Source organism: Pelodiscus sinensis, chromosome 4 (genome assembly GCF_049634645.1).
Source record: "Pelodiscus sinensis isolate JC-2024 chromosome 4, ASM4963464v1, whole genome shotgun sequence".
Classification (NCBI taxonomy): domain Eukaryota; kingdom Metazoa; phylum Chordata; order Testudines; family Trionychidae; genus Pelodiscus; species Pelodiscus sinensis.
The window spans coordinates 125,417,367-125,438,311 of NC_134714.1; the positions used below are offsets into that span (position 1 = coordinate 125,417,367).

A 20,945-nucleotide genomic window follows, 5' to 3' on the forward strand; every position below is an offset into this window, starting at 1 on the left:
AGGTCGAAGAGCAGTTTTTAAACTAAGGGCTGGAGGAAAGCCAATGGGTGCAGATGAGCATATGGATTGGACAGACACATCTCTTAGGTTAGAGTCTATTAATAGAGATTCTCTATGTTCTAGTCAAGAGGAGAGGATGGAAGATAAAATATGGGTAAGATCAGATGAGAAACAGTCCAATGAAAAAGAGTGCCATTCTAACACATCAGGAAACGGCAGACAGCTAAATAGTGACAAATTTTTAAAGTGCTTATACACAAACGCTAGAAGTCTGAATAATAAGATGGGCGAACTACAGTGCCTCTTATTTAAGGAGGATATTGATGCAATAGGCATCACAGAAACTTAGTGGAATGAGGACAATCAATGGGACAGTCATACTAGGGTATAAAATATATCGAAAGGACAGAGCAGGTCGTGCTGAGTGGGAGAGCGGCATGATACATGAAAGAAAAATGTAGAATCAAATGAAGTAAAAATCTTAAATGAACCGAACTGTTCCATGGAATCAGTATGGGTAGTAATTCCATGTTCTAATAATAAGAATATGGCAGTAGGGATATATTATCGACCACCTGCCCAGGATACTGATAGTGACTATGAAATGCTATGGGAGATTAGAGAAGCTATAAAAATAAAGCACTCAGTAACAGTGGGGGATTTCAGCTATCCCCATATTACATGTTACCTTAGGATGGCATGCAGAGATACAGTTTCTTGACACCTTAAATGACTGCTTCTTGGAGCAGCTAGTTCTGGAACCCACAGGAAGAGAGGCAATTCTTGATTTTAGTTCTCAGTGGAGCAGAAGATTTAGTCCAAGAAATATAATTGGACTGCTTGGAAATAGTGACCATAATATAATAAAATTTAACAGTGACAAAAGTTAGATCCTTGGAAGCTGCTTGAAGACTTTTCAAAGACATCATAATAGAGGTCAAACTTAAATGTACACCCCAAATTAAAAAACACAGCAAGAGAACCAAAAAAGTGCCACCATGGTTTAACAACCAACTAAAAGAAGCAATGAGAGATAAAATGCATCATTTAAAAAGTGGAAGTTAAATCCCACTGAGAAAAATAGAAAGGAGCATAAACTCTGTCAAATTAAGTGTAAAAATATAATAAAAAAAATCAAAAAGGAATTTGAAGAACAGCGAGCCAAAAAACACAAAAGGCAATAGCAAATGTTTAAGTACATCAGAAGCAGGAAATCTGCTAAACAACTAGTGGGACCCTTGGACAATTGAGATGCTAAAGGAGCACTCAAAGATGTTAAAGTCATAGCGGGGAAGCTAAATGAATTCTTTGCTTCCATCTCCACAGCTGAGGATATTAGGGAGATTGCCAAACTTGAGCCATTCCTTTTAGGTGACAAATGTGAGGAATTGTCCCAGACTGAGGTGTCATTAGAGGAGGTTTTGAAACAAATTGATAAACTTAACAGTGACAAGTCACCGGGACCAGATGACATTCACCCAAGAATTCTGAAAGAACTCAAATGTGAAATTATTAACTGTGATTTGTATCCTAACCTTTAAATCAGCTTCTGTACCTAATGACTGGAAGATAGCTAACGTGACGCCCATAATTAAAAAGGGCTCTAGAGGTGATCCTGGCAATTACAGACCAGTGAGTAACATCAGTAGCAGGCAAATTAGTTGAAACTATAGTAAAGAATAAAATTGTCAGACACATAAATGAACATAATTTGTTGGGGGAAAAGTCAACATGGATTCTGTAAAGGGAAATCATGCCTAACTAATCTACTAGAGTACTTTGAGGGAGTCAACAAACATGTGGACAAGCGGGATATAGTGACTATAGTATACTTAGATTTCCAGAAAGCCTTTCACATGGGTCCTTCACCAAAGGCTCTTAAGTAAAGTTAGTTGTCAAGGGCTAAGAGGGAAGGTCTGCTCATGGATTGATAACTGGTTAAAGGACAGGAAACAAAGGGTAGGAATAAATGGTCAGTTTTCAGATTGGAGAGAGGTAACTAGTGGTGTCCCCCAAGGGTCCGCCTGGGACCAATCCCATTTAACCTATTTATAAATAATCTGGAGAAAGGGGAAAATAGTGAGGTGGCAAAATTTGCAGATGATACTGAACTGTTCGAGATAGTTAAGAACAAAGCAGACTATGAAGAGCTTCAAGAGGATCTCACAAAACTTGGTGATTGGGCAACAAAATGGCAAATCAAATTTAATGTTGATAAATCCAAAGTAATGCACATTATTTTTTCCAATCCCAGCTATACATACAATATGATGGGCACCAATTTAGCTATAACTACTAAGAGAGCGATCTTGGAGTTATTGTGGATAGTTCTCTGAAACATCCACTCAATGTGCAGCGGCAGTCAAAATGGCAAATAAAATGTTAGGAATCATTAAAAAGAGGGAGAGAGAACAAGACCGAAAATATCTTATTGCCTCTATGTAAAACCATGGTACACCTACATCTTGAATATTGCGTACAGATGTGGTCACCTCATCTCAAAACAGATATATTGGCATTGGAAAAGGTTCAGAAAAGGGCAACAAAAATTATTAGGGGTTTGGAACGGGAACCATATGAAGAAAAATTAAAAAGATTTGGACTTTTCAGCTTAGAAAATAGGAGACTAAAGGGGAATATGATAGAGGTCTATAAATTCATGACAGATATAGAGAAAGAGAATAGGGAAAAGTTGTTTACTTGTTACCATCATATATATAGTAGCCCAATGTCTGTGACTCTGTAACACTGAAATGCTGGCTGTTCCCTCTCACCGTGGCGCTCAGCTGGGCCGCCGCACAGGAGCAAGCGACCGTCTGGGGTCTGTGCTCCCCATGCAGCACGGGGGTGTTGCATGGGGAGTGTGGGGCCCAAATGGCTGCTTGCACCACTTGTTCCCCCACAGCGGCCTGGCTGAGTGGCACAGAAGTCAGCCGAGCACCATGATGGGAAGCGAAGGGGGGTAGGGTGGTGACATACACGCCCAGGGGGTGGGGCCTGGGCAAGCGTTCATCCCCAACAGAGACAGAGGAGAGCGGAGAGAGAGAGAGAGAGAGAGGCAGGAGGGGGAGAAGAGAAAGAGAGAGAGAGAGAGAGAGAGGCAGAAGGCAGAGGAGAGCTGAGAGAGAGAAACGGAGCGAGAGACTGGAGGCTCAGGAGAAAAGACTGACGTGGAGGAGAGACCTGAAAATCCTATCTTGAGGGGCTAATTGGCTAGTAACATAAGAACTAAGGGTCACCAGATGAAATCAGTAGGTAGCAGGTTTAAAACAAAAGGAAGTTTTTCTTCCCACAGCACACAGTCAACCTGTGGAACTCCTTGCCAGAGGAGGCTGTGAAGACCAGGACTTCAACAGGGTACAAGAAAGACTGAGATAAATTCACAGAGGTTAGAACCATCAATACTTATTAGCCAAAATAGATAGGGATGGTGTCTCCACCGTCTCTTAGTCAGAGGCTGGAAATAGATGACAGGAGAGGGATCACTGGATTACCTGTTTCTGTTCACTCCCTCTGGGGCATCTGGCATTGGCCACTGTCAGAAGACAGGATACAGGACTAGATGGACTTTTGGTCTGATTTAGTATGGCCATTCTTATAGATTCAAAGTTTTCTTATGCCAATGAGTTTCACAGGCTCCTAGCGCATTGTGTAAAAACACCATGTATCAGACACACAAATATCGGGGGGGGGGATGTTCCAGGCCTGGCCATTTTCACAAAAGGGATACTCACATCCTAAAACATCCCCCTTTCTCATCAAAAGTTGATTTCTGTCTGAAAGAAACACTACAATTCTGATCTTACATGGTTTTTATTTCCAAAATGTATCATTTTTGCTTTAAGAAAAGTGAAAACGTGCCCAGTTTTGCTTACCAAGGGTCTTATTTTTTAATCAAAACGAATGTTCGAAATAGTGGGCATTTTTCACTACCATGGAGTAGAAATAAACCTTCACGACCTTTGCATTCAGGCCTTGCATTGGGGAGCTTAGGGGGCATGTGGATCAGCCTGGAGCGGTTGCAGGCAGGGAGCCTGCCTGAGGGTCCCGCTTGGCTGCTGGCTGAGACCCACCTGTAACTATCTCCCAGTCAGAGCCTGACTCTGGCATCCCAGCTCCTCCTGCTCCCCAACTCCCTGCCCCACACTAACCCCCTGCACCTCCCCACCCCAAATCACAACTCCCTCCCAGGCCCTGCCTCCCCTGCTACACCCCTCCCTGAGGCCAGAATTCTCTCCTGCACCCTAATCCCCCACCTCAGGTCACAGCTCTCCTTCACCCAAACTCCCTCAGACCCTCTCCTGCACCCCAGTCCCTTACCCCGAGCTCCCTTCTGCACCCAACCTCCATCCCAGACCCCATAGCCCCTCCATAGAAAAGCATGGCCCTTGACCACTTACCAAAATCTTGGGGTGCCCCCCATGAAAACTTATTGCCAACCCCTGTTCTAGCTCCAAGCTCAACTACAATCTTAGCGAACCCTGACCTTAGTGTGGCCCCCACTGCTAATCACAGCACTATCTCCACTAGACTCTGATCTTAAGTCCACTCACAGGGCCTGACCCTCCATTCTGAATTAGTGCAGCTTCTGCCTCCAAGGGGCTTGGTCCATGACTGGGTAGGGCTCCTGAATGCCACCACAATGCAAATAAATAATAAATTACCCATCCTGCAACCGGGGGTGCTGCTGGGGTTGGAACAAGGCTGCTGGTGTGGCCCAGCAGGGGCGATCGAGGTGCTGCAAGAGAAGTGAGGGTTCAGGTCTCTGTATTCAGCAGATTGTCTTGCCTGTGGGCCCAAGGTGCAGACATGTGAGCCCACACCCTGCAATTGGGCAGGCAGAGGGAAGATGCAGGTGCCTGAGGGGGTGGCCACAGACCTGGATGCAAGAGGGGACTTATCTGTCCCATTCAGCACACAGGCAGCGGCTGCAGGAAGCCAGGAGGCCATGGGTGGGTTTGAGTCCCTCCCAGGGGAGTCCCCAAGGAAATCCTTCAGCCTGTGTCGGCACCCAGTGGCAGCAGCTGGCATGACTAACTCAGTGAAAGGACTTTAGTCACTGGCTTGAACTGGGAATCCTTCACCCATCGCAGAGCAATGAGCAGAGACTGTGAGCTCCCTCTGCACAGGGGAAAGGCCCGGAGATTGTTCCTCCCAAGCTGTACCAAGGACACCTGCTCCCAGCTACGGGCTCCCACAGGGATCCATCCTCTCCCCGCTCCTCGCCAGGAGCTGAGTGAAGTTGCTTGAGGGGAGCAGGAAAGGACAGCCATAGGCTCCCTGCTTCGTGTCCGCTTCACATCAGACACCTGCGGCCCCTCCTGCGGCAGAGATGGGCTGCTGCACGCGGAGCCACATGCAGGGCTGGCTGAGGAGACACGGAGGAAGAACCTGCCACCTCCTGTTGAGATCCCTCAACTCCACCATTGAGGGATCAGCCTGAGGGCTGCAGGGCCCATCCAGTTTGCCCAGGCAGCTGTAGGTGGCAGCAGGGACCGTGTGGGTGAGTAGGGAAATCTTTACTACTCTTCGGCAGCGACCGGGCAAGGCTGGTCCTGATGGGAGATCAGATACCTGCTTGGGAAATCTACCCAGCCCCGTCCAGCAGGGTAGGCCATGAGGCTCCCCAGCAGTCCCAAGGAATCTAGGGTAGGACTTGCAAAGCGGGCCAGGGGCACTGGATCCCCAGGTGTGGACTGGGTGTTCAAATTCCTTTGGAAGTTTTGAAACCTCAGTCCTAAGGTTTCAACAAGAGTCTATAAGAAGTGACAGGAGATCTGGGGATCCACAGCCAGGGGCCCTGGACCTGGCTGAGGCAGGGACCACCCAGAAGGTAGGGAGATTCATCTATCGCAGGAGCACTGCCCAGGGATCACCCCTTGGGACCAGGTGAGCATGTCCCATCCAACACGGGGAGCTGGGTCCTTCCATGTCCTTCTACATTTGCTGCAGGGAGGCAGGCCGCTCACACGTACCCGGAAAACCGCATGTATCTCAGCTGAGCCGCCCGTCTTCCCCGAGCGGCATCATGGCTCCCCTCATCAGCTGGTATTGCTCAGGCAGCCAAAGCGGGGCCATGCCACCTCCTCCCCACCAGCGGGCTGTGTAGCTGGTGTGGCCCTTTGAGGCACCTTCTATCCGGCAGGATCCAGGGAGGGAGCGGGTGGGGCACAGGCCGGGGAAGAGGCAGCCGTCCTTCCCATGCACATTGCTCAGAACAAGCAATTGTTCCCTCCCGCCCACACCCCATTGCATTAAACTCGGTGCTGCTGCCAGCTTCCTCCTCCTCACACGGCTGCAACAGAGGGAGCGCACCCCGTCCCCTTGGTGAGGGGCACTACGGAGCTGGCCGGCTGGGCGTGCTCTCCCCTTGCGGGGATGGCTCCGCTCCCTTGGAGGGGAGCGTGGAATGCTTCTGAGGAGCCGGGACCACGCTGGGGCTGTGCGTCAGGGCCAGGGGGGCAGTGCTAGGCCCTGCGGAGGCAGACGAAGGGGGCTGATCAGGGCTTGGAGGTGCTGTTGTGGGTCCAGAGGTTTCCATCAGAACGGTAGGGGGCAGGGAAGGCCCCGGGGGAGCCGTACTAGATCCAAAGGAGCCAGGCCTGGAGGGAAGGGGCCCAGGTGTGTTCACGGGCCCAGCGTCCTGGGGGATCACGTTCCTTCCTGCGAGGAGCCGGCGCTCTGGGCTGGGAGAGGCAGGACCAGGGGGGCTGGGGCAGAGGTGGCAGTCGCTGGCCCTGGGCAAGGACATGGAGTTCTCTCTGGGATTGCGGGGTAGGGATTTCCCAGGCTCCGCGTCGTCCACCTGGACAGGGACCGGGCTGCTCTCCAGAAGGACTGGGGTGTCTGTGATTAATGGAGACAGGGCTGTCATTAGTGCCTCCCCCAGGACTGTGGTTCACCCATCCAGGGGCATGGGGCAGAGCTCTGTAGGGCAAGGCCCTGAAATTGGGGAGCCCAGGAACCCTGGCATAAAGCCTAGCACTGCGCTTCCTCACACAACCCCCTTGGGCAGGGGGGCTGGGCCTACAGGGCTGCCTTATTCTGGGGGGCTCTCCCACCCCAGACAGGAACACCCAGTTACAGCCTCACCTGGAGGCCCAGCGATGACTGAGGAGACCTCGCACCCCAGGGCCCTTATGTGGGCACTAAAAAGACCCAGGAATCAGCCACACTCTCCATGGCCCTCTAGTGGCCTTGCCTCACACAGGGGCTTCTGAGTCAGCTCTTGCCACTGCTACCCAAAGGGGCCTGCTCCATAGCTCAGGCCACAGAACCTCAGGTCAGGGCTGGCCTTGCCATGAGGCGAACTGAGGCGGCCGCCTCCGGTGCCAGACTGTGAGGGAGAGGACGCTGCTAGGACCCAGAGAATTGGGACATTTCAAAGTTTTGGCCCAAGCGAGGGGGCATGGGGGCATCATTGGAGCTCCCCACCTCAGGTGCCAAAATGTCATGGGCCAGCCCTGCCTCAGGTTTCTGCTCCTGCCCTCAGCCAGGACAGTGACACTGCCACAAGGGCAAACCTCCTTGTGTAGGCTGGGCCGTGCCCACCCCAGGGGCATAAGGGCGCAGAGGCCAGGCGGGCAGGGCTATTACCTTGGCAGGCAGGGCAGCAGGCGGCGGGCGGCGCTGAAGGCTCTGTGCAGGAACGGGTGCAAGGCCTCTTCTCACAGCTCACCTCCCCCAGCTGAGAGAGGGGGGAAAGGAAGGAGTGAGACACGGCTGCCTGCAGACATCCGCACGGCCCGCCTCTCCATCAGGCCAGGACAAACTTCACCTGTGGGGACTGCAGGGAGCTGGGCAGCTCTGCCACACACCCAGCAACCCGCTGGGTTGTTCCTTCAGTCGTGCCCAGGCTTGCTGGGCTAAAGGAGCCAGAGGGGAGCCCCCGATCCATCCCAAACCCCTTATCCCTTGGCCCATATCACACCAGCCTCCCAGCAGGCAGCTCCCAGCATCCCCTCAGCCCAGATCACACCAGCCCCTGGAGAGGCACGTGAGGCATCCCAGCGTAGCTGATGCTGAGCGACGCCCATGCCCATCCTTCCCCCAGGCCCTGCAGAGCAATGCCTGTCAGCTCCCTCCCCTCCGAGGGGCACGGCTCACCTGGCAGGTGCAGCGAATGCAGGGCTCACCCTCCGGCACGAACGTCTGTCCGTTCACCACCTTCCTGCCTTCGTAGTTGCAATCTGCAGGGAAGAGACACCCGGCCCAGATGAGAGCCGAGCCGTAACGTGACAGCAGCGGCTCTCAAAGCTGAGCAACCCGAGGACCTCGGTTTGATTTTCATTTTTTCAGGGACCCTCCACCCCGCCCTGCGCCTTCACCGAGATCCCACCCCTTCCCCACGCATTATCCAAACCGGCCTCCACGACCACCCCTGCTCGCTCCATCCCTCCTCCCTCCATTGCTCACTTGATTTCACAAGGCTGGGGAGGGGTTGTGGATTCTGGCTGAGGCCAAGAATGAGGGTTTGTGGTGTGGGAAGGGGGCTCTGCTCTGAGGCAGAGGGCTGGGGTGCAGGAGCAGAGGGCTCTGGCTGGAGGTGAGGGCTCTGGGTTGGGGCCAGGGATAAGGGTTTAGGGTGCAGGAGTGGGCTGAGCTGGGACACAGGAGCGGGCTGCAGGGAGGAAGGGTGCCGACTCTGGGAGGGAGTTTGGGTGTGGAAAGGGACTCCAGGGCTGGGGCCAGGGGTTGAGATATGGGGCCCAGCAGCAATTAACACAGCTCCCTGAAGTGGCTGCCAGGTCTCTGCAGCCCGTAGGGGCAGGCAGGAAGGCTCCATGCACTACCCTCATGTCTGCAGGCACCCCCCGCCACCGTCCCAGTGGTCGCGTTTCCTGGCCAATGGGAACTGCGGAGCCGGCACTATAGGGTGCCAGGACTTGGTGGCCACTTCTGGGCACCACACACAAGCAGGGCAGGTATGGAGCCTGCCTTAAGACCTGGGCACAGGCCCTAGGAGGCCCTGGGACAAAGGGGAAGAAGCTGATCAAGGGGGCCTGTAAACCCTCTGGAGTTCCCTTGCGGACCCCAGTTTGAGAAACGCTGCCTGACAGTAATGATTAGAGCCAGGCTATACAGTACCAAAGGGGGGCGGTCTGGTTGACAGAGCACAGGTCTGGGCACCAGCAGGCCTGGGTTCTAGTCTTGCCTCTACTGAGTAACATTGGGCAAGTCACTTCCCCACTCCTGCCCTTTATTTGCCTTGCCTACGTAGGGACAGTCCCTGCCCTGAAGAGGCTGCTGTGTGGACGTAGCACAGTAGGGCTCTGATCCCAGCCTGGGTCTCCAGGCACTGCTGTAACCCAAACAACAAAGGCAGAATCACTTCACCCAACACTGATGTGCAGTCACCTGCTAGGGGAGGATGCAGCTGGTGTTTCTTTCTCTATGCTTTTGAGGCGCAGAGGGTGCTGTCCAGGGCGTTCTGCCCACTGTCCCCTTCCGGATCCCTTGGTGGGACCCTTTTAACCATCCCACCCATCCCTGTTTTATTTGTCTCAAGTAATTAGTTGGTTTCCTGGGCTCAGTGGAGCCTCCCCATAGGCTGGACACTTGCCAGACTCCAACAGGACTGAGCAGACCAGACCCTCTTCCCCAGATGGTGAGATCGGAAGGGGTCAAAGCCCATGGTGGTCTGGAAGCAGCCAGGAAAGAACTCCAAACCTCCCCAAGGCTGCAGCACTTACCATAACAGACAGGGCAGCATTCTCCCTCCGGATGAAAGGGGTACACACAGAAGACGATGCAGTCCACAGGGGAGCAAGCCACAGAGCCCAGCTGTAGGACACAGAACAGCAACACTAGGAGTCTGCATTAGCCACAGCACAAGGCAGGCAGGTGACTGGGAGACCACGACTGGCAGGAAACACATGGGCTGTGTCTACACTGGGCCACTTATTCCGGAAAATCAGCCGCTTTTCTGGAATAAGCTGCGAGCTGTCTACACTGGCCCTTGAATTTCTGGAAAAGCAACGATGCTCTACTGTACAAAATCAGCTGCTATTCCAGAAAAACTATTCTGCTCCCGCTCGAGCATAAGTCCTTATTCCGGAACACTGTTCCGGAAAAAAGCCAGTGTAGACAGCCCAGTAGTCTTTTCCGGAAAAGCGTGTCTACATTGGCCACAGACGCTTTTCCGGAAAAAGGGCTTTTCCGGAAAAGCAGCCTGCCAATGTAGACGCTCCTTTTCCGGAAAAACTGAAAACGGAATAGTATTCCGTTTTAAGCAGTTCCGGAAATTCATACCAGTGTAGACACAGCCAGTGAGTTATGCCTACGGCTGGTGGGAAATTCTCCTCTGAACCAGCTTTTCCACAGGAAATTGAGTTTTCAACAAAACAAAACTTTTTGCAAAAAGTATAAAATGTCCATTTTTCATTAAAAGAAAAAAAAAAAAAAAGCAAGAGAGAACAACCCAAAGTCAAAATATTTTGATTAGAAAATATTCCTGCATTGGCCCATAAAAGCTTTAGATCAACTGCCTCATGTTCCCATTCTTCTCTATGGGCTGGACTCCCTTAGACTACATCCCCCAGGATGCAACTGCCTCCAAAGTCAAGAAAGACCATGTTGCATCTTGGGAGATGTAGTCCAACCACGGAACCCAGCCCATAGAAGGCACTGGGGGTGCATCTAGACTGGCAAAAAACTTGCCAGCTGTCTACACTGGCCGCTTGAATTTGCACAAGAGCACTGACTTTGTAATGTACAAAATCAGTGCTTCTTGAGCAAATACTTTCACGCTCCCACTCGGGAAAAAGCCCTCTTGCACAAGACTACTTGCGCAAGAAGGTCAGTGTAGACAGGGAAGAACTGTTTTGCGCAAAAAAGCCCCAATGGCTAAAATGGCGATCGGGGCTTCCTTGTACAAAATCGCGTCTAGACTGGCCACGGATGATTTTGCTCAAAAGCACTTTTTGCGCAAAAGCATCCGTGCCAATCTAGATACACTTTTGCGGAAATACTTTTAACAGAAAAACTTTTCTGTTAAAAGTATTTCCGCAAAATCATGCCAGTCTAGATGCAGCCCGGGAGTACAAGGCAACTGAACTACAACTCCCATGACATTCGGCAGCTTTATTTTTCATCGAAACATTTCTGTTTTCAAACTCCCACTGAAAAACTGAAATTTTCTGCAAAAAATTTAGAAGAAAAAAAAACTTCCCTGTTTTCACATCGGCTACGTCTACACTGGCCCCAAATTCCGGAAAAGGGATGCAAAGCAGGTAAGTCAGAATAGGGAAATCCGTGGGGGATTTAAATATCCCCCGCGGATTTAAATAAACATGTCCGCCGCTTTTTTTCCGGCTTGGGGAAAAGCCGGAAAAAAGCGTCTAGACTGGCGCGATCCTCCGGAATAAAGCCCTTTTCCGGAGGATCTCTTATTCCTACCTGAAAGTAGGAATAAGAGATCCTCCGGAAAAGGGCTTTATTCCGGAGGATCGCGCCAGTCTAGACGCTTTTTTCCGGCTTTTCCCCAAGCCGGAAAAAAAGCGGCGGACATGTTTATTTAAATCCGCGGGGGATATTTAAATCCCCCACGGATTTCCCTATTCTGACTTACCTGCTATGCATCCCTTTTCCGGAATTTGGGGCCAGTGTAGACGTAGCCATCTAGTCAGCCACCCACTCTCCACCCTGAGCCATCCAGGGAGGATGAGCAACAGGACTCTCCATGGACAGCAGCAGCAGTGGTAGGATGGTTAAACCTGTCTTCACCTCATTTTCTTCCAAATGACAACCCTGTGAAACCCTTCCCGCTCCCCATGGCACCTTGCACTCACAGCCTCACCCCACAGACTCCTCTTCCCTGGTCCAGGGGAGCCATGGTGCCTGCCTCCACTATCTGCATGTTATACACATCTGTAGCAGCCCGGGACCTAGCCCTGAAGGTGCAGCCCCAGGTTAGACAAAGCCCCTTAGCTTAGGACCTGAGAGGCCTTTCTGGCAGACAAGCTTGGAGGGAAGGTGGTGCTCTCACCAGGCAGATACAGCTGAGGCAGGGGTCTAGGGCAGAGGGGAACGTTTCGTTGTTGTAGAAGATCCTTCCCATGTAGGTGCAGCCTTGAGGAAAGAGAGAGAAGGAAAGACAGAGTCGTGTCACCTCCCGCCAGAAAGCCAGCCGCCTCCCATGAGGCCACAGCACACCTGGCAGAGTGCAGAGACCAGGGGTGGAGCTTGTCTGTCTGGGACATATCCAGAGCTGCCAGGGTAGCTCAAGGGATGGAGGGAGAGCCAGTCACAGCTGGGTCGCCAGGGCAAAGCTAGCGCCACACACTGGTGGTGACTTAAAGCTGTTTCCATCTGAGGGCTGCTTAGCCTTTGGGAGGAGGATGGGTCTCCATGTCCCCATGAACGCTCAGTGGCCTGGCTGACGTCTGTCTGAGCAGAGGCACCGCGGGCCTGCTGTTTGGTGGAACAGGGAGATGCCCTGTCCCTGGGTTTTCAGCGAGGGTGGCTCCTCATTGCCAGAAGCAAGGGGCTCTCGGGGGTTATGCTCCTCCCCACAGATGGTAGACCCCTGGGAGGGGAGCCCAGGCCTGGGTACCTGCTGAGCAGTCTGGGCAGCACTGGCCAGGGATCTGAATGGGGTGAGGACACGTCTCCAAGCAGTCCGTCCTTTTGCAGCTCACCGAGCCGTTTGCCTGCAAGAGAGAGGCACTTGACAGGAACCCACGGCACGCACAGCCGACCCCCCGGCCCTCTGCCCCGCACCGCCCGCCCTGGCCCATCGATGCTGGGCGCTGTCACGGGCCCCCGACAGGGTGCTGCAGGACAGCACTAAATGAGCAGGCCTCCAAGGCCGACGCCAGCGGACAGCTGTGAGGTCCTGGAACCCAAAGTGGAGTGTTCAACATCAGCCCAGCAGTGGGGCTGTCCAACCACGCACTGACCAGGGACCACAGTGCTCTGCCTCCGGCCCCCGGCCCCCGGCCCCAGCCAGGGCAGGCCACCAACGCTGGGTAGCACAGGGAGGGGGCCAGAGGAGGCGGGCTGCCTGCTGCAGGGACGGGTAAGGAGAGTGAAGTAGAGCAGGTTCTCAGTCACCTGGCAGATGCAAAACTCACAGGGATCACCCGGAGACCAGATCTGTCCGATTGGAAACTCTACCCCATTGTCGTCCACGAAGCACCCTGGCCAGGGAGAGAGAGCTTCAGTGCTGGACTGGGGCCGGCGGGAGTGGAGGGACAGGGGGCCCAGCAGGCACAGCCTGAGGGGTGGGGTCGGGGGGGCTTAGGGTGATCAGAAGGCACTGTGGGTGGGAGACACACCCCCTGCCTGTGACACTCACACACAGAGCCCGACACCTGCCCACCCCTCCCACACAGACGCTGTGCCCAGCCCCTGCCCATAACACAAACACACCTCGCTCCCTGTTACACACACACCTCCCTGCTTGTGATGCACACGCCCCCCGCATCACACACACGCCTTGCCCACCCCCCTGCCCATGACAACACAAACCAAGCCCTACCCCTGCCCCTCACACATCTACGTGCAGACCCCCCCCCAACTCCTATGTGTGGCCTCTCACCTGACACTGGTGCAGGCTCCCGGCAGGAGAAGCAGCAGTGGCCCGGGGCCAGCAGCCAGTCCTGGCGGGGACAGGCCAGCTCGGGGCAGGGAACAAAGGAGCACTCCACCTCACCACCCTGGGGAAGACACACATCACACATGAGCCAGCAGACGACGGGGGCAGGGCAGCGTCTCATGTCTCCTTCCTCCCCCTCCTCATCCTCCCTGCCCCACAGAGGACTCCAGCCTGGACTGAGCCCCCTCTCCCTTTCCACATCCCCCCACGGCTCCGTGGAGCTCTCCTCTTGCCAGCCCCCCACGCTCCTGGCCTGCTCTGTGCTCCCCCAACCTAGTGACACTGCGCCCGGTGCACCTCCACAGGCCGTGCCTTTCCCTGGCACCCAGTTCTGGTGCGGCTTGGCCCATCCCACTGCGACCTGTGAGCAGGCACTGAACCCTAGAGGCAAGGCCCGTCTCCCCCCATTGTGTTGCGCTGGAGAGCCGGGCAAGGTGGGGACTGAGGCCTACCCTGCAGACGCAGGTGGTACAGTTGTCACCGTCCAAGCTGAACTCGGCTCCGTGCACATACGTGCGCCCGTGGAAATCGCACGTTGCTGCAAGAGGGGGAGGAAAGGGGTGGTTGGTAGCAACGTGGCAGGAAACACGGCCAGCCAGAACCATCACACAGTGGGACCCTGGCTTTTCAAACAGGCCCAGAATAACACGTGTCCCCCTGGGTGCAGGTCCCCAAGTGCCTCACACCAACCCCCAGCCCATGCCCTTCCAGGGCTTGCACTCCTCACTTCTAGGGAGGGAAACTGAGGCACGATGAACTTCAGCAACTTGCTTACCTTTCTCCAGCTGGGCAGAAAATACAGGAATCCGGACTTGTCATCCCATGCTCTGGCCACTAGGCCATACAGCCCAGCACTGGCCACACACTCTGTGTAGCTATTGCTACCCCATCAGCGAGGCAGTCGCTGGGCTCCACCCACCCAAATCTCCCTCCTCCCTGATCTAAACGGAGGGCCCATTGGCACAGCAGAGGGGGGTCCTCTTTGGCCCGGAGAGCTCCATGGAGCCTCCAGAACTGGGGAGTTGAGGGGTGAGGGGGTAATGCAGCTGCTGAGGGACCCACCTGGCTGGCAGGAGCAGCAGTCGGCCTGGGCAGGGCTGAGGCAGAGGCCCGGAGGGCACTCAGGGGAGATGCAGGAGATGTTGCCAGCCTGGAAGAGAGAAACCCAAGGGAATGCCAGGGACAGACCAGGGCCCTGGGCCACACATGGCACTGGGCAGCTCTCCCCTCCTCTCGGTGCTCATTCAAACCCACGTCCAACCCGCCCCACAGGGGGCCACGTTGCCGTGGCTGATTCCCCTGCCAAGGGGCATCACCTCATTGCCCCCGACCCACTGAGGGGCCATGTTCCTGTCTCTGAATCCCCTGCTGAGGGCCACGTCACCATGGCCACCGCCTCCAATCAGTCACCTGACCGATGACCTCACTGGGCCCCTGCCACCCGGCGTGCTGATGTCACGGGAGTTTAGGCGAGCCCCCTGGGGAATCCCTCCAGCCCAGTCTCACACCATTCCCCAGAGCGCCCAGCCCCCCACTCGGCGCAAGGCTCACCAGGCACATGCAGACTGTGCAATTCCCGTCGGCCACAGAGAACACGTCCCCCTCCGCCCGGGCGACCCCCTCGTGCCAACAGCCTGCGGGACACGGCAAAGCAAGGGCAGCGTCAGGCTACTCCACGGTGAGCCCCAGAGGAGACGTCATGACCGTCCCACCATGCCTCAGGGGCCAAGGGCATCCACACCCATCCCCAAGGAGCAGCCATGCAGCTCACCCGCTGGGCACCACCCAGGCAGGAAAAGAACCCCCACGGGGGGCAGGAACCAGCAGGGACTGAACCCTCCAGGCCCCAGTGATCCCATGGGCCTGATCCAGTGAGATACGGGGGGTGGGTCTCACCTGAGCAGCTGGGGCAGCACCCCCCGTCCTTCAGGGGCAGCGGGTGGGAACAGGCCACCCTGCAGGTCTCCGCCTCGCACACCACTCGGCCCCCCTGCCACAGGACAAGCTGGTTAGCAGGGGGCTGGCCAGAGCACGGCGGGGGGGAGCCGGGGACCCAGCCGGAGGGCACATACCTCGCAAGAACAGCGCAGACACCCAGGCTCCAGCCAACGGCTGCTGTGCTCCCGCAGCGCCCCCTGGTGCCAGCAGGGGGGAGGCGGGGTGGTGAGGGAGGGCAGCTGTAAGGCAGGGGGTGGAGGCGAGGGCAAAGGGGCCTTCTCTTGAAGCAGTGACGGTGGCAGCGGAGAGAACGGGCCAGGGATGGCGGCCGGGAACAAGGGGAATGAGGGAGGGGGGGAGGTCGGCAAGGAAGGGAGTTGGGGGCTCGGGGCTGAGACAGGGGCTCGGAAAGGAGGGGCCCCCCCAGAGTCAGGAGGGAGCAGCAGCACAGTCGGGGGGTGCTGCAAGGACTGCAGGATGGGAGATGGGGCTGGGATGGTTCTCGGGAAGCCTGGAAGGAAACACAGACAGACAGAGCCGTTGGAGGAGAGCCAGGGCAGCCGAGCAGGGACTGATACGGGACATGGCCAGAGTATGGGACCAGGCCCTGCAGGGCACAGAACCCAGATACCCAGCCCTTGCCCCAGAGAACCTCCCCAACATCACAAGCAGGGACCACAGCTGGATTTGGGGCCCGCCCCCACACCCACTCCGCTCTGACTGACCACAGAAGCGGCCCTTCCCCACAGGACAGGGCAGGAGCCAGCCCCACCCCCCTCATGCTCTCCCCACTGCGGGCAGCAGGGGCAGGCCTGCGGCCTGGGGAGGCGGGAGAGCGGGGCCCACCCTTACCTTCGCAGGACACCCTGTCCCCGCTGAGCCGGTAGCCGGGGTGGCAGCTGCACAGGAAGCTGCCCAGTGTGTTGTGACAGGCATGCTGGCAGGGGCGCCTCTCGCTGGCCCGGCGGCACTCGTTCACATCTAGGGTGGCAGAGCCAGGGGTCAGCACCTAGCAGCAGGGCCAGCCGGGAGGGCGGGCAGGGGACCCGGGAGCTCACTGGGGTCTGGGCAGGAGCCACGAAGGCTGGAACTGGGAGAGCTGGCCGGGCTGGGGCGTTCATCACCAGCCCTGCCTGCCTGCCCACTCTCCAGGGTCTCCAGATTGGGCACCCCAGCCCCACATGCTGACATCTCAGGTTTGTCAGGAGACAGGCTTCCGCCCTGGCATAACCCCAGGGGCTGGCAGCCGGCGGGCACCTCATGCCAGGCCTCAGGGAAAGGCAAGGCTGTTTCTGATCCGATTCCGAGCTCCCCCCAGCTCTGAAAAGGCAGCACGAAGAGATTCAAACTGTCAGCTCTGGGGGCCTGGGTTGGAAGTGGAGTTGCTAGCTACTGCCAGGACACAGATTGGCAATCACTGGTGACCCCCACAGCCTCCTCTTTCCTCCCGCCCCCTCTCCTCCTCCTTCACAGCAGGGGGAGATGGGCAGGACCATGCTCCAGTGGCTGCAGTGACACAGGGGGCAGCATGTGGTGGGGAACTGTTTTGTCCACTGAAGAGACCTCAACGGCCAAGGTCCCCCTTTCTGCCTCAGGGAGAAGCCTCAACAATCTCAGCCTAAGGGGCCATTTCCCCTGCTCCCTCCCCCCACGCTCCCACCTCGTGGGATGAGCTGAACATCTGCCCCGCTCCACTGGCTGCTATCTAGTGGTTGCCATGTACTGAGGGCCTGACATCTGGCCACTGAGCCCCCCCCTTCCCCCCAGTCCCTTGGCATGGCCCTGGAGAAGCCCCTTCACCCCTCAGTGTCTCTGTTGGTGGCAGCGTGGGGATACCAACACACAGCCCTCCCCCGGAGTTGGGGGTGTCCTGCTGACTAGTCAGCACTCTGGAACTAAAGCCTCACTGGATGCAGGGAGGTCTCAGATGGGGCTGGGTGGGAAGAGGCCTCTTAGGAGGGTTGGGCTCACCCAGGCAGGAGTGCTGGTTGCTGTGCAGGTGGTAACCGGGGCGACAGAAGCAGCGGTAGCTGCCGACGCTGTTCTTGCACCGGTGCTGGCACGGGGTGGCTAGACACTCGTCCGTATCTGGAAAAGGAAAGGATGAGGCAGCCACAACCCCCCTCAGAGCTCGCACCACCCTCCCCACACGCACTGGTCCCAGACATTTGGCCCAGCCCCCCCTCCCCCCCCCCACCTCGCCCCTCGTTCTGTGGCCTGAGGCCCAGAGACTCACCCTGGCAGCTGTGACGGTCGGCAGCGAGCCGCAAGCCCGGGCCGCACTCACACACGAAGCCGCCCTCCGTGTTGACACACAACCCCTCGCAGGAGGCACTCAGGCACTCGTCAATGTCTAGGAGAGAAAGGGCCCCCCCTGGCTGTAGTATCCAGGGAGGAGCAGACCCCCCCCCCCCCCGAACACCCAGCCAACCCTGTGTATGGCTGAAGGAACGTGGGCAACCTCGCCCACTGATCAGCTGTAAGAAGAAAGTGATGCTGCTGATCCAGCCTGTCCCCTGGGGGATTAGCCAGGGGTGGGGGAAGCTCACAACAACGCTGGCTGGGTCATTGGTGGGGATTGAACCTGTGACCAGCGGGACAAGCCACAGTGAAAATACCCAGCTCCGCTAGCCAAGACTAAAACAGGCTCAGCCGCCTCTTCCTGTGGCTTGGTCACCCCCTGCCACCCCAGCTGCTCATCAGTGGCTGCATCGCTGCCCGTACCCGGCCAGCACTCAGCCCCACCACTCACTGCCCTTCGTAGCTCTGCTGCTTCAGTGAACCAGGCCCACGGGTCCAGGCTCTGATCAGGGGTCCACCCAACGGCAGGCGAGCTCTCACCTGTACAGCGCACACCATTGGTCGTCTCCACCATGGAGAAACCCAGTGGGCAGACACGGGCCACCTCCCGGCAGCCACCATGGTTGCAGGCGAGGTCACAGCCGTACTCCCCGCAGGCACCCAGCGGATCTGAAACACACACGGCAGCAGGCTGAGGGGCAAGTCAGGCCCCGGTGGGAGAGCACGAGGGTCATGGGGCACAGGGGCTCCCCTGCCACCCCCCTACCAACGGAGAAGATGCGCTGGTGGAAAAGAAAGTGGAGGCTGCTGGTCCCCTCTGGCTCTCCATACGCAGACTGCATGGTGGCACCTCCCAGTCCTGGCCTGGGATTCTGGCTCAGTGAGGCAGGGGCTGCGAGCGGCTCAGGATGTGGAGCCCGTGGCCTGTGTTACGTACTAAGAACACTGGCTCAGGAACCCACCAACATCCACACAGCTGCCCGCAGCCTCAGCACTGCTCTGAACCCCTCGTCCCCGCTATTCCCAGTGGATTCAGGCCCTCTCCAGACGTGGGGATCCAACTGGAGATGGGCAGTTCTGGGATCTGATTCCTAGGGATGCTAGGCTGCAGCAGGGTGGGCAGCCCAACCCGGCAGCAGGGCAGCTCCCCTTGCCTCTGTGCCCTTGGGCCAAGCTGGCCTGTGCCACCTGGGCTACAGCTCCTCACCCAGGCCCCCCGTGACCACCCAACTGGGCAACATCCCTCTGCAAAGATGGCCTCCCAGCCTCAGCCCGAGAGAGCACCCTTCTCCCATGAGCGCCCTCCCCTGCTGCGGAGAAAGGGCCAGAAGTGTGCAGCACGGGGGTCCAGGTACCTGGGCAGGTGATGCCCTGCTCTCCATCCCGGCAGGAGCAGACGTTGGGGGCGATGCACCAGCCGCTGCCACAGCCGAAGGAGCAGAGTGCTGCAGGAGAGGGGCCGGGAGAGAGGCCCATCAGGACACAGGACGACATTTCCACAAGGGGCAGCTCTAATGCACCCAGCCTAGTGGGGACCAATGGGAAGAGCAGGCACTGTCTGGAAAGAGCCCCCCAGCCCCCAAGCAGAATAGGCAGGCCGTCAATCCCATGGGACAGCGTTGGCTGCTGGGAGGCACATGAAGGAAGTGATTGGGGAGGAATGGATCTTTGAAGGAAGGGGGTGAGTAAGAGCCCCTTGCAGATATGGGAGGAGGGGCAGGAGCCATAATGGGCATTTTGCCCATGGGAGGCCTGGGAGCAGGGTGGTGACTGTGCCATGGAGAGGCAGAGTCCCAGGCCCCTGAGGCTGATGGGGAGATGCTGTCTGTGCGGCAGACACTCGGTGATGGTGGTGGGTCATGGAGGATGCAGGATACTCACGCAGGGTGCACTGCCCACTGGCTGGGGACGGCATCCACCCAGGGCAGCATCCGCTCCCAAAGCCCGAGAGGCAAACATGGGGCCCCACCCGGCGCCTGGGAAGGAGAAACAGGAGATTCTCTGGGACAGGGCTTCATAGGGAGAGTAAGCCCACAGAAGGTTCAGGGGGATGTAGGGACCAGCTGTTCCCACCCCTTCTCCTGCCACGGATGCGTGAATGAATGGCTCCTCTGGGCAGGGACCCAAGGCCCCAGGGGGCAGCAGGACATGGGTGCTGAGGCCCCTTGGCTTTCTCTGCTCCCCTCCCTGGGATCCTTGTTTTCATGAGGCTGTGGCCCCGCCTGAGCTGCCTCTAGGACCCCAAGAGTGTGAGCTGGGGGTTGGGGAAGAGGGTCCACCCCCCCCCCCTTGCTCCAGCAAGAACTGCAGAGGGGCAGAAGGGAGGGCAGCCTAGGCAATCCTCCCCCCCCCCCCATCCAACATTGGCCCCAGAGCCCAGGCCGGCCTGAGGCAGCCAGGTGGAAGGGAAGGTCTGGGTGCGAGCTGGGCGGGCAGAGCTCTCCCCGGGAAAGACAGACAGACACTGGGGGGGGGGGGCACGGCGCTCCCACGTGGAGAGACTCCCGCGGAAGGGCAGAGCGCTACCCCCCCCCCATCCAGGACTGGAGGCGCCCCCAGACAGCGGGGGGAGGCAGAGCCCACAAGCAGGGAGGGCGGGCCCCGAGCGGCACCCCGGGGGCAGCGGGACACTCCCAGCGCCAGGCGCCGCTCACAGCCCCGAGGGCAGCCGGACGCGAGGCGCTGGGAGGGGAGGGGGCAGCGCGGCGTGCGGGACAGACGGCCAGAGGCAGAACGGACGGACAGACGGACGGATCCCCCCCACGCTCCACGCTCCGCGCTCGCCCTGCCGCCCCTCCCCGCGCCGTGCAGCCGGGGCCGGTACCTGTCCGCCGCGAAGCTGGGCGGCTTCTTCCTGCCGGGGTAGGCGCTGCCCGGCGGCGGCAGCAGCAGCAGGGACACCCAGGCAGCCCGCAGCAGCAGCCCGGCCAACATGACAGGCGGCGCCTCCCGCGCGGAGCCCCCTTCCTGCCGCCTTCCTGCCGCCCGCCCCGGGGCTACCGCATGCCGGCCCGGCCCCTCCTCCGGCCGCCCCGCGGCCCCGGCTGGGGGCTCCCGGGCGCCGCGCCCCGCTCCCCGCGGCGGGCGTGTGCGAGCCCGCGCCGGAGCC

General features: G+C 57.6%; 1 protein-coding gene across 1 annotated transcript; it reads right to left on the reverse strand.

Moving 5' to 3' along the window:
- Positions 1-2,821: 2,821 nt before the first annotated feature.
- On the reverse strand, positions 2,822-20,939 carry VWCE (von Willebrand factor C and EGF domains). The gene is made up of 20 exons (XM_075928412.1): positions 20,661-20,939; positions 19,718-19,812; positions 19,192-19,281; positions 18,377-18,505; positions 17,772-17,888; positions 17,507-17,623; positions 16,388-16,516; positions 15,670-16,046; positions 15,494-15,587; positions 15,149-15,231; positions 14,660-14,747; positions 14,050-14,135; positions 13,541-13,658; positions 13,054-13,139; positions 12,554-12,650; positions 11,987-12,069; positions 9,693-9,783; positions 8,107-8,189; positions 7,597-7,687; positions 2,822-6,846 (listed from the first exon to the last, which is right to left on the reverse strand). Exons 1-20 carry the CDS (start codon positions 20,768-20,770, stop codon positions 6,338-6,340), a joined length of 2,673 nt encoding a protein of 890 aa, XP_075784527.1. The 5' UTR covers positions 20,771-20,939; the 3' UTR covers positions 2,822-6,337.
- Positions 20,940-20,945: the final 6 nt, after the last annotated feature.